The sequence below is a fragment of the Ambystoma mexicanum genome, chromosome 6p, assembly GCF_040938575.1.
Source record: "Ambystoma mexicanum isolate Mex_15411 chromosome 6p, UKY_AmexF1_1, whole genome shotgun sequence".
NCBI classification, from domain to species: domain Eukaryota; kingdom Metazoa; phylum Chordata; class Amphibia; order Caudata; family Ambystomatidae; genus Ambystoma; species Ambystoma mexicanum.
In genome coordinates this window covers 1307700887-1307713919 of record NC_090935.1, presented here as the reverse complement: position 1 = coordinate 1307713919, position 13033 = coordinate 1307700887, and the positions used below count along the sequence as shown (strand labels likewise).

The window sequence follows — 13033 nt, the reverse complement described above, 5'->3', positions numbered from 1 at the left end:
CTCCCTGCTAGAGTTCTTTGGTCCTCTAGCTCCAACTCTCTGCAGATCAGACATTTCTCAAAGCAGAGTGTGGGAGGTAGATCTCCTTTGGCAGGAGACTCCCTCTGACATGGCCTCCCTGCCCCCCTAAACTTGAGCCCTTAAGTTTCAGAAACTTCTCAAGACTTTCTTTTCCTCCTCCTCCTCCTCCTCTCTCTGTTACGCTCACCTGGTCTCTGCGGGGACGTTGGAGCCCTCCCTGGATTTGACTTCCCTGGATCTTGCTTTACCCCCACCGAGTTGGTCTGGTCAGGTTGCTGGCAATGCCCTTGGGGGAAGTTAAGAGGCAGTGAGAATGCTGCGACTGAATTGCGATCCCCTCGTGCCAAAATGAGATGTGCAAGCGTTTTCCCATACGCTCTCACCTGTTATTTTGCAAAGATGAGCTCTCTGTCCTGCTTCTCTTCAGCAGGGGCTCAATAGACAGACCCAGTTGATTCACTGGTCCATATGCGTAATGGCCTATACCGGCTGCGACCAATCCTCGTGGGAGGTGAGTGGTGATAACAATGATTATTGTCCGTATCCTTAATAATGTCTTTCTTTTCCCCAATAGGTGTTGAAGATGGATTTGCTGAGTTGCGTTGCTGACGGTGTACCCACGCGGTGTCTGAAAAGAATGTAGCGGACCCCACTCGAAGGTAAGCAGGGTTTTTAAATGAAACGCAAGGCTTAGGTGTTACGTGGCCAAGCATTAAATGTTTATGCGGTTTCTAACCTTGTGCAGTCTTTATTTCTTGCAGGGATGGCCTGGTGTTGGAAAATGGAGAACGGCTATCCGGGAAGCTGTTCACGGCTGCGAGATGGAAGAACCACGTGGATGCCTGACGAGAAGAAGACTTCTGCGTGAATGAAGACTGACAGGTGAGGAAGAGGCACCCAACAGAAGATGGATTCGAGGAGACAGGTAAGATGCGCGCTGGAGATACTGGCATGAAGCTCGTAATACTTCAAGCAGTGCTATGGCTGGTTTCAGGTAAGGTGCGCGCTGCGGATGCCGGATCGAGGTTGGATGCGTTCCGGGCAATGGTATAGCTGGAATCAGGTAGGTGCGCCGAAGATGTGAAGCTGGAATCAGAAGATGCAGAGCTGGAGACGGGTAAGAGCTTCAGGTGGTGTTAAGCGTTACGCTGCATACAGCAGATTAACGCGAAGCCTCAATGTGTGGGTGGGGCCAGCTTAAATAGTCTGACCCTAGCCACTCCCCTTTAGCTCTGCCTTGTGGCCCTACCTCACCACTCCCATAGATTATTGCACGTGCCTTCCAATGCTTTCTAATGGCCACACCCGGCCCGGATACACGTGCCTTGGACCCAAAGTGTGCAGAGCACACACTATGAGCCTGGCGCCAAAGGCGCCAGGCCAGGGTCCATTAGGACCCTTTGGAAGGAGTAAATAAGGGCCCTTGGTTAGTGGCCATGACACTCTCCCCCTCCCATGGCAATGCCCCCTGCGACTGGTGCTTGGTCCCTTATGAGTCTTACAGGGGCCAGGCCCTACTGGACCAGGGTACCCCAGCACCCCTATCCAGCACTTGCCCTTGGACACCCTTCCGAACCAGCCTGAATCTAGGCCACTGTCCATCGCACTCGTTTTTCCCTTTCCCCTCATTTCCCCTGGCACTTGCCCTCTATGGCTCCCTTAGTACTTGCTCATCCCCTTGGGCCCACTGCACCACCCCCCGCCCCATCCCAACCTTTCCTCCCTGGCCTTCACGCTCCCCTTGCACTTCTGTCACTGCACCTGCACAGTCAGAATGTCTCGAGGCCTTATATGACCTTACTGCCGTTTCTTCCTCTGGGCGCCCCCCCCTTAGACCCCCCCACACACTTTTCTGCCTTGAGGCGCCTGGAAAAACGTGTATAGGCGCCATACAAATGTCCACTAAATAAATAGCTCAAGTGATGTAGCTCACAGTCGCAGCCACAAAAGACCAAGAAGCTAAATTTATTTACTGCTCGAAAACACACCCTTTTCAATCCCTCCTGAACAAATCCCTCCTGCACATTTCCAATGAACACCAACGTCTCCCATCCATGTTAATTTGCAGGCTTCAAAATACTGCAGCTAGACTCATGCTACTGTGCAAAAGCAGCCACGTTTAGCCCAACATCATGATTTTCACAAACTTGGTTCTCGCACAATCTCAAAATGTAAACCCTGCCATCGGATCTGAAGCCGTTGTGCATTATCCAGAAACCAGTCCCCCTAACCCCCACCATAAAACTATGCTCGGGCAGGACTTCATTGGTCTTTCAGTGTGTTGCCCTGCACTTCGCATTGTCGCACTTGCACAATCTGAATGTCATAAGGCCTAGTAAGATAGTTTGTCTTGTCCTCCCTCAGTCTTCCCTCTTTTGTCTTGACGTGCCTTGAAACACTTGTGTATAGGCACGCTATCAATGACATACCACATAACTGCTTCCAACTTCAGATCAGACCGCAATTTAACTCCCAAGAGGTCCCTGAAAACATGGCTCCTCAAATCTAATCTCCACTGGCATAGGGATAGCACCAAGGACTACCGGGTAGGCAGCTTCTAAACCTTCTCAACAGCAATGATATGATATGATATGATATGGCATTTGTAACACGCCTGTACACAAGTGTTTCACAGCAAGGTTACTCGCCTGAATCACCCTTTGTTGCTATTGCCCCCATGGTTTGAAAGCAGAAGTTCTTCTGTTGATTGGTTTCCCTGTTGGTCAATTATGCAACATTGTTGGGAGGAGAATTAGAGCTGCTACAAAGGTGTGTAGGAATTTGGTCTTGAGATCCTGCCGTATGTGCAGGTGTCTTGTGCTTGGTACCAAGCTGAGTGTTGCTGTACATCTTTGTAAGGAGTTGGATTGTGGCCATCCCTGAACTAGGCTTCATTACAGATCGCCTTTCACAGATTGTGCATTTTGCTCAGCAGTTAAAATGTATACCTTACACAACCATGCGTGTGTATGGTGGGGATGGTAGCAATTCAGCAGTATTTATGTGTGGGTTGGGTAACTGGCATAAATTGGTAAACAGTGTTCCGTATTGGTTAGAGTGCTATTGCATGGCAGGGGGTGTGCTTGCAAGTGGCATTCATGTCAAGATGGTTCTGTGGATTGAAGGCACTTATGTGGGCATGTGGGTCAAGTATTCTGGTAGGGATAGCCACTTCAAGCTATGAACCAATTGAAACCTTTGCAAATCCAGATGTTCTGGGTATAATGAGTGGATTGGCCACATGGTACCATCAACAGTTAATAAATGCACTCCTTGTTTATTCTGTGAAGAACCAGCCTGGTGGTTTAACAGAACAGATGTTTTATAGCACCAATAGATCTCTTTTTTCTCAACACCAAAACACACCCTTTGTTGTACTTACCCAAATCTTCCTCAGTAAGTGGAAAATATTCGTCTACTAGAGTCTCAGATTTGGTGAGGGCACTTTCTACACCATGGTTAACAATTTTCACCACATGGCTCGTCAGAACTGTATTAATACCACCGTTTACAACAGATTTGCTCATTTCCACACCTTCATTCACAGCTTCTTTAGTCCGGTCGAGTACACCAGTGATTGTATGGGCCACAGTATCTTTAGCACCAGTTACTGTGCCAGATAATACAGCTTTGGCACCAACTACAATATCGGAGGCTCTAGAGACTATCTGTAAAAAGAAAAAGGAAATAAAAATTGTTTATAAAACCCAGAGGATAGCTAAAAGCCAAGTTCACTTTAATTACTTGTACATTTCCAGCGTCACATCCAAAGCACCTTAAAAACAAACTATAACGCAGATCTGGGACAAACTTCCTGTATATGCTGTTCATCTACTAAAAACGCTGTTGCTTGCACATTGGGGTAATGTTACACTTCCCCGCTCGAGTCCACAACAAAGAAACACAAGGATTGACAAAGACAAGAGCTTTAGCTTCATTTTAGGGGCTTTGTTAATTGGTTGGGAACAGCAATCTAACCCCTACACACCCGGTATAAAGCGTCAACTCCGACATTCCACTGAACATGCTCACCTCAGAACAGTTGACTAGCATAGGGAAAAGGAAGATTAGGACAGTGATATGGACAAAGAAGAAGTATGTGGACAGGCTAGAGAAGGGCATTAAATGGGAGGAAGGGAAAAGCGAGAACAAAGGAAACAGACACAAGATGACATGATGCAAATAAAATGGAGCAGGAGAAGGTAACCCACAGCAAGGCAACAGGAAGATAAGTCGAACAAGGGAGCTCATTTATAAGATTGGAGTGGAGGCAAAGAGCAAACTACAAGGAGATATATATTCCCATATAAGGGAATGAAAGCAAAGCCAATCTTGCACTGCTGGAGAAGGAGAAACCGAGGTGAGGGAACGGATTGGAAGGCTTCCCGATTATCCAGAACTCACAGCTGCACTTCTCCACTTACAAAATTACTTTGACTATAGGCATTGTGAGATGGCACTTTACTTGAAATTATGAAGTCTAGGTGACACCACCATTTTATCACTAGGCACCAGTTTTACATCCCTGGTGTCAATGAAATAATGCATTCTTGAGGTAATCTTTGTTAACATGAAGGGGAAGGATTAGGAAAGGGAAATGACGAAGCATTTGCTTCAGAAGTTCTAAATGGTTTCCTCAAAGTCAATTACCTCATGGTAACTTACTTTACTGAAATTACATTAAGCACAATTCAATTTACTTTGACGAAACAGGGTGAGCTCTCTGGCTAATGTATCATTTGTTCTAGCGCCATCTAATGTGGGAGAACAATATTTGGCTTCACAAACATCCATATGTACAAAAGTAGATTGGCATTTGCAATGCATCTGCATGCAGAACACATCCTGGCAGAATGAGATTGATTAATGAAAATTAGTACTAGCAACAAAATGAAACCCTACCCTAGCACTGCTGTGGTAGGCCCCTCATTTTTCTGGACCTGGCTTACCCGAGGAGTCTTCATTTGAAGTCACATATAGTAAAGTACAGCCAACTATACCCTGGCAGTGTCCTGATCAGAAGAACATGTTAAATCCAATAGAGTATTATGGCTAGGTATAGGTTCTAAGACGAGTGTGATACAACTGATGCTTAACAGGGTAATCTTCTGCCTCGCAGAGCAAGATGCTATAACCAGATATTACCCTTTTGTGAATGAGCAGATTCAAGTTTCGACCCATGGTTGGAGAGTCTGAAAATGTAATGTGGCAGACCACCAGCGACAGGGTGGACAAAGGTTTGAATCAGGGTGCAAAATGTGCATGCACTCGCCACTAGCTACTGAGGACTCTTGGCAAGTAAGAAATGGTGTGCCATATGTATAGAATTGAGGCGGCGAGTACCTTATGGCTGGCTAGTAGCTTGCAGCTTGAATTTTTTCACTTTGTTTGAATGAATGCAATCCTATGATTGGAAGTAGTCAGCCCCTAATTTTATATATAAAATGAAGGTTTGGCTACTCACCTCGTCTAATCTAATAATGAGCCCATGGAATTGTGAGGAGGCTGTTGATCCATGCATTCTGATAGGAATTATCCTCCAGCAAAGTTCTATGCAATATATTTGAACACTGGTTTGCTAATGTGCAGAGGGACCTCTCCTACCAGCTACCAGGAAAAGCTGAATCACAAAGTCTCAAGTATCACCTGCTCCAAGGTATGCATTGTTCTCTAGTTCCTGTGCTAACTTAAATCGAAGAGGCAGAAGCCCTGCACACAGAGGGATCTAGGTTTTGTTCGCAAATCCCAGAGGGCCAGAAGTTTCCAGCTAAAATATATTGCTTTTAAATGGGGACTCTCGCCGTCCCACGTACAACTAGTCCTGCCACTGCTTCAAACTACCAAAATGCATTTATGGTTTCAAGGGAGTTTTGCTTCTTTGCAGTTAGGTCCATAAACCAAATGAAAAAGCACTCAACTCATTGAGACAGAGGCCTGTGGCTATGACTATAAGCTCAAGAAAAGGCTACAACAAGAAAGAAGCCATAAGTAACGCCAGAGCACGGGGGTTCTCTTATTCATTAATATTTATAGAAAAGGCTATTTTGTTAAACACTACACATTAACATAAAAATGGAGTGAAGCAGTACATTTGCAGGATGCTCGGCAATAAGACAAGCATAATGTGGGTCTAGATAGTGGGGATGCAGGTGGAAACATGGTTCAAGGACTATGCAAGTTGGCAGTTTATTTTAGACTTTATATGAATGGCCAGCGTGTGACCACCGAATCCTACTGGTACTGGACATGCATGGTCAATGAACCAGACAACTGCCTTGCTACCATGCTCCAGCAGCTCCCATTCATCACAGCAGCATTGCCAGAGGTGCCTCAGCAGTCCTTGTTCTATAATTTTACATCACAAATGTAGAATTTAAGTACAGAGACCCCCCTCCTGTTGTCCCCTGTCCTTTTAGACCCAAGTGTTGACAGCCAGTGGACAGAAACAGCCCAATATCAGACCGTGATGTTGCACGTACACAGAGTGCCTTCAGAAAAACATCCAAATGTTTCCAAAGAAAGATCTTATCTTCAGCATTGGCCCGAATACTTCCATTCAGGGACTGTGTAGCATAAGTATTGGTATCTCCAAAAAGAAGCAAGTTGTCTACCCAATCATTCCTAGGAGTATGAATCCCAGTTGAGGCTGCAAGTTTCAAGGCGCCCCCATCTGTCAAAATGGGCACCATAGGGAGCCAGATGACTGCCTGAGGGACCCCATCCACAAAGCTAAGTGGCACACTGATGCTTGAGCTAAAACATGGCACTGGTGCGCAGCGCATTCTGGAGGCACTCAGAGCCATAATGGATATTTATTCCATGCCTCAGTGAAAGCTGCACTTGCTTTGCTGAAAAAACATGTTTTCAAAGTTAATCGTTGCTGAGCCTGGTATCCAGGCCTCAGCCAAGGACACTGAGTTGGGAAAGGTAGGATCCACAGGTGCCGGCTGGTACCAGATAAAAAAGGTTCGTTATGGCTTGCTATGTTTGTGCAAGGTCTCAGGATGAGCTATGGAATTGTTTTCCGTGGTGCTTTAGGAGCGGGAAGCGCTTTGCTCCTTGGGGTTACTGTTGGTTGGCCCGGCCGGCAGCCAACGGTCACTCATCAATGCGCAAGCGCTAATGCCAGAAGGTTCGAGAAATTGCCACCCCTTTTGAGGAGTGCATATATGCGGAGCTCTGGAAAGGTCAGGCGGAAAAAGCACAAACACCTCAGTCGGAGGGGGGACGTCTTCTTCCGACATACCTTTGGGCTGTTGTGCTCTCGGCCTGGCTGTTACCAGGGTCTCCACTTTATATAAGGCTAGACAAAAAAGACCCCTTTTCGAATACTCCCTCTCTCTCACGGTCAGGGAATGACCAAAAGTGTTAATATGTCAAGGAGACAGTTACACCATTCATAAAATGTACTGATCTTTTGCAGATGTATTAATGCACACCCCACCCTCCTGGTACATTTAGTCTTGAAGAAATAGACCCAGTACGTGTTACTTCAATTATGAAAAAAGTTTTGTTTTAATCAAGTATTCACAACGATAAAAACACTCATAAAAGTGTTTGGTATGAGTATGACCCAACCTCACACAGCATGGTATAAAAAACAATACAAATCACAAATTTGACATACATATAACCACATCCAATAGTAAAAAACTATACACGACACACAAATGGATTTAACAATTTTCCAAACAAACTGAGTACACTGACTCAGATACACAATAATCCCAACATGTTTCAGTTCTTCCTTGCACTAAATGCACGAACTTTCTTCAGGGCAATAGTTCCAATTCATAGTTTCCACCAGGCAATCCAGAGCCACACCCGGAAGTTCCCAAATTGTTCCTAAACCAGGAAACACAAACAATGGGGGCGGTCACCAGGCATTGTTCATCATACACCTACACAAGTCAGAATAGACTGGAAATCAAATTCCACATCCCAGTACCAAATGCTTTTTAATCACAATGCATTGGGTTGACAGGACAGGTTTGTTGTCAACCTGTCCCCATTATCAAACTACATACCTCTTTAATTGGTATTGGTAGTGCTGGTGTTTCAAAACACCACAGGTTAGCTGTAGACTCCACAACTCAAGTCTCTATTACTCAATTTGTAGCTTCAAAATAGCTGTCGGTCCACTTCAGTACTGCAAATCAACCAAACAGACAATCTCATCAAGGTATAGCCATATGGGACCCACCACGGACATATCCCATCACCGACATGCACCACCAGCACCTCTCACTAAATTATCCGGATTGTGACGCAACATTACATGTCTGCTTAGTGAGACTACATTGTCTAACTTGTACCAGATGCAATAACACACCACCTAATTGTGAGAACAAAAGTAGCAGTACCTCCTTTTTCAAAATATTCATCTCCGTGACTTCCATCAAGATTTTCCTTCAATAAACCGAAATCCCTATACTCAATAGTTCCAAGGGTCGGTGCCCATTTAAAAAAACCATGCGTATATGTATCAGTATGCGGTCTTGCCACTACAATACAGCCTCACTCTTACATGTATGGCTATGGGAAAGAGCCACCAATTCAGAACAAAACGAAATGCAACGTACCTGTATCCCACGGAGTGTTTACATCTCAGTGTGACCAACGCCTCAAATCTTCTGCATGTATGCGAGCCGCGCTAAACTTTATTTAAGTGTGCTCGCGTATAAACATTCAGATGTGTCAAACGCCATAGACAGGACTGCGTGCACTACAACTATGGATACAGAAAGAGGACTTGCACAACAGAGATCCAAGCCATGCAGAAAAACGGCAACCCAACGTCACCACATCGAACATTTAATGAATATCCGTAATGGCTATGTGAAACCAATTCAATCCCACAAGGGGAAGTAATTAGAACCCAATGGAGAAAGAACGAGTCAATCTACTGCGATATCACAAATCATAGACATCGAAAGCAGACCAACAATACCCACTACACAATAATGATGAGGACAATGCAAGTGACAACCAACCGAATTAGTGGGTGTGTAAAACGGCGGCGCTGGATTATATGTTGGGAAACGCAGTGCTTTTTCAAACCCATAGGTGAAAAACATTTCAGAACACCACTTTTAAGTCAAGATTGATTTTCTGGTTGTAGGCTCTAATCATGTGTATGCTGCCACTCAATTTCTTCATTTAAACCAACGACATGACTGACATTTGAAAATCATTTTCTGTTCAAACAATAACAATTTCCCATCTGTTTCTGACTTGCTTTTGCCCAACACGTTTTTCAAAATCGCCCATCTCAAATCCTCATGTGAATGCTTCATTTGTATAAAGTGTTTAACCATAGGTGCCGTTAAAATCTGATTTTTTATACAGCTTCGATGTTCCACCATACGGGTACGACACTTCCTGTTAGTTTCGCCGATATATTGTAGTCCACATGGACATGTGATTAGGTAGACCACCTTTTCCGTGTTACAATTTGTCATATCGTTAAGAGACCACATAGTGGTAGGATTGAGCAAGACCTGTTTTGTTTCTTTGGTGTAAGCACACATGATACATTGTCCACAGGGGAAATGTCCCTTAACAGGGGGAAGACCCCACAAAGTGGTTTGTCTACGTACTGTCATATATGTTTCACCGATATATCGTTTTTAATCAACATGCCTCTGATGTTCTGACTTTTTGAAAGCCACTAAAGGCGGTGGCACAGATTTATCATTATAAACCTTTGTCCAGGTTTTGTTGATGATACCTTTGATTTTATAAGATAAATTCGAAAAGGTATTCACAAACACAATACGGTTCTCTCTATCTTCTCTCTTCTTTTTTTCTAGTAGAGCCTCTTGATTATTGTTAAAAGCTCTTTTGGAGGATGTTTTCACCAATTTCGGCGGATAACCTTTACTATGTAATTTACTGGATAACAAGGCCGCACTACTACGATAGTCTTGCTGTAAACTACTGTTCCTTTTGAGTCTTAAAAATTGCCCAAAAGGCAAATTTGTTTTAATGTGGTCAGCATGATGGCTGGAAAAATGCAGCAAGGCATTGCTTGTCAGTTTTTTTGTTGTAAGGTTTCACTTTTAGATTCCCTTCACGATGGAAGATAGTGATGTCTAAAATATGGATCTCATGTGTATTTATTTCCTTTGTAAATTTTAGAAAAGGATTTTGTGTGTTTAGCCATTCCATAAACAGCTCAGCCTCAACTTTAGTACCTTCCCATACTATGAAAATATCATCTATGTAACACAACCACTTTTCCAGATGTTTTTTGAAAGGATTGGTGTCGGGTTAGATGACCAGTTTTTCAAAATATTCAACATAAAGATTGGCAAGATTAGGTGCCATTGCTGCACCCATTGCAGTACCTTCTATTTGTTCATAGAAACTTCCTTGAAATTGAAAGAAGTTTCTAGTCAGAGCAAATTCTGCACACCACATTATGAAAGCATTGCTAACCGGATGACCATCTTCTCTGTCTCTCAAGATTTCTTCGACTACTTCTAGTGTCGCTCTTTGTGGGATTACTGTATACAAAGATTGTATATGTCGAGGCTGATCAGTAGAAAGTTGTCGGAATTATAAGACAGATTTTCAATTTTATTGATGGCATCCGAGGTGTCCCTTAGATAGCTGCTCATTTTCAGAACAAAAGGTCTCAAATAATCCACAAATTTGGACAGTGGTTCTAGTATGGAACTAACCCCCGATACAATGGGTCTGCCTGGTGTATTAATCAGACTGTTGTGCACTTTCGGTAAGATGTAAAACACCGGTACTCGTCCTTGCTTTCTGATGAGATAATCACATTCCTGCTTGCTAATCATCTTGGCCTCATAAGCACTTGATACCTTGATTTCTATAATAGCCATCAAAGTACTCGATGGATCATTAGGGATGGGGCGATAGCTTCTAGCATCATTTAGTAACCGTAGACATTCACCAACATAATCTGTACGGTTAAGGATGACAATGGCCCCACCTTTGTCAGCTTGTCTCACAATGACATCTGCCCCAGCCAGCTTGGAAATTAGTGCCCTTTGGATATTACCAAAGTTGGAGTGATTAGGTATGCCTTGTTCCAATTTATAAACTTCTTTGAGGGATTGTTTTTCAAACACCTGGCACTCAGAGGTGCAACTGTGAGAACAAGCGTTGAATGTAGATGTATTTCTTAAACCCGTGCGATTAAGATTTTCATAGATGTTATTCTGGAAAAATTCATTTAAATGAACTTTCCGCATGAAGCTGTGGAATTACGATCTAAACTCCAAAGGATCATGGAACTTAGTGGTGACAAAATGTAAACCTTTATTTAGTACTTGTTCTTCATTGCTACTTAAGGTATAACTAAACAAATTGATCACCACCGATTCCTCGCCCTGCTGCGCGTTTGTATCCGATTCCCCCAATCCCCTCGGTTGGGTCCATGTCCTAAAAAAGGACGTCCTTGGTTTTGTTTATTTTGGTACCGTTGTCCTCGACCTCTACCTGTACCCTGTTGGTTACTTTGGTCTGTGGACTCTGTACTTCCATCGTCACTTGAGCTGTAAGAGGTATTACGAAAGTGGATCCTCTTTTTAAAGGAGGTCTGACTATTTGTGCCATGATAGGTGTTCCCAAATTTATAGCCATCAACAATGTAGGGGAAGATCTTCTCATGCGAAAAATTAGAAAGATCTTTTGTCATTCTCTTTACCCGCTCAGAATTCGTGTCGTTCTTGAAGTCTAGTAATTCTCTGAGATGTTGATCTAAATTATTCTTGAAATCCTCGAGATCCAAGGCTTTCTTCAGTTCATCTTGTAGTTTAGAAATATCTATTTCTATCTGTTTAGATACCTCTGTAGCTATCTATAATAAGCACTAGCCAGTCTCGACCACATTTGTTAGATATGTAACTCCAGTTGCTCTTAAATTCTGATTTGTCCAGAAATAACCTGGGTTCATTCCTAGCAATCAATTACCAGGGTCTTCCAGCCGCTTCTGGCGGGATGAGGGATTCACTTACGCCCATGGTGATGTATTCTTTCTAATTCACTATCTTTTCTGTGATTTATTTCTGTGTTATCACTTATTGCTTTATGAATAAATAGCCGTATAAGTGCTCATTATCCTCCAACTGCACGTGTGGGTGTGAGTTATTGTTCCGTCTACCTGCGTTCAAAGTATTTGCTCAGCTCTGCAAATGTACTGGTGATAAATAACTGTCCGTGCACTCTTGGTGAGCAACACACACCAAACTAGTAAATACTTGCAAACAAAAACTTGGCAGCCACATACGCACATTTTCCAAGAATACGTTTTCATAAGTAGTGGCAGCATATAAAAAATTAAGGATCTTGAATGTGATTGACTGACCTGAAAATAAACCTAAAAGTAAACGTTTTGGTTTGCAAGAATTACTAGGTGTGAAGTCGTATGAATTAATGTATTCCATTATATATATATTTTTTGAACTTCTGTTTATTGTTTTTGAATACAACTATCATATACATCTTACACAATAGCAAAGATTTCAAACAGCAAGATCAAAAGATCCATAGGGTCTCCCAGCTTACTACCAATGCAGATACTTATAATCTTGTCCGTGTTTCCTTAGCCACCGCCTGTTGTGTTAACCAGCGTGGTGTTCCTTGTATACTCGACTCTTCTCGATCCCCTAGGTCAACGTGGCCTCTCCCTACTCCTCCTCCACCCTCCTAATCCTACCTATTTAGATACTACTCAGATGGAGACCGGTAGAGTGAGAGTAAAGTATGGATGCAGTTCTGTATCTTATGGCTTGGTGATCATCACATATGGGCTGTCCTGCGTGGGGTCATCTGGGTATTTGTGGGCAGACCCAAGGTTGCTCGTCGGTGGGGCCTGGTTATCAGTGACATATCTTCCCGTAGTAGTATATATGTATGGCGCTATATGAATGAGTCTAGCAATTCTCAGAGCTTGCGTGTACGTTCTGCGTTAGTCGGTTTTAGGCGTTTAAATGCATTTTTCTCCAGTGAGCATATTTTGGTGAGGTAGTCTGTCCAT

At 43.4% G+C, this 13033-nt stretch overlaps 1 protein-coding gene across 3 annotated transcripts in view; it reads right to left on the bottom strand.

Annotated features, from left to right (window-relative positions):
• Nucleotides 1-13033, bottom strand: part of LOC138510365 (perilipin-2-like) — a 559070-nt gene that overhangs the window by 319781 nt on the left and 226256 nt on the right. For all 3 annotated transcript variants that reach the window (XM_069625966.1, XM_069625968.1, XM_069625967.1), the window contains exon 5: nucleotides 3404-3689. In XM_069625966.1, the coding sequence (XP_069482067.1) occupies nucleotides 3404-3689 (286 nt within the window). The remainder of the gene's footprint in view (nucleotides 1-3403; nucleotides 3690-13033) is intronic.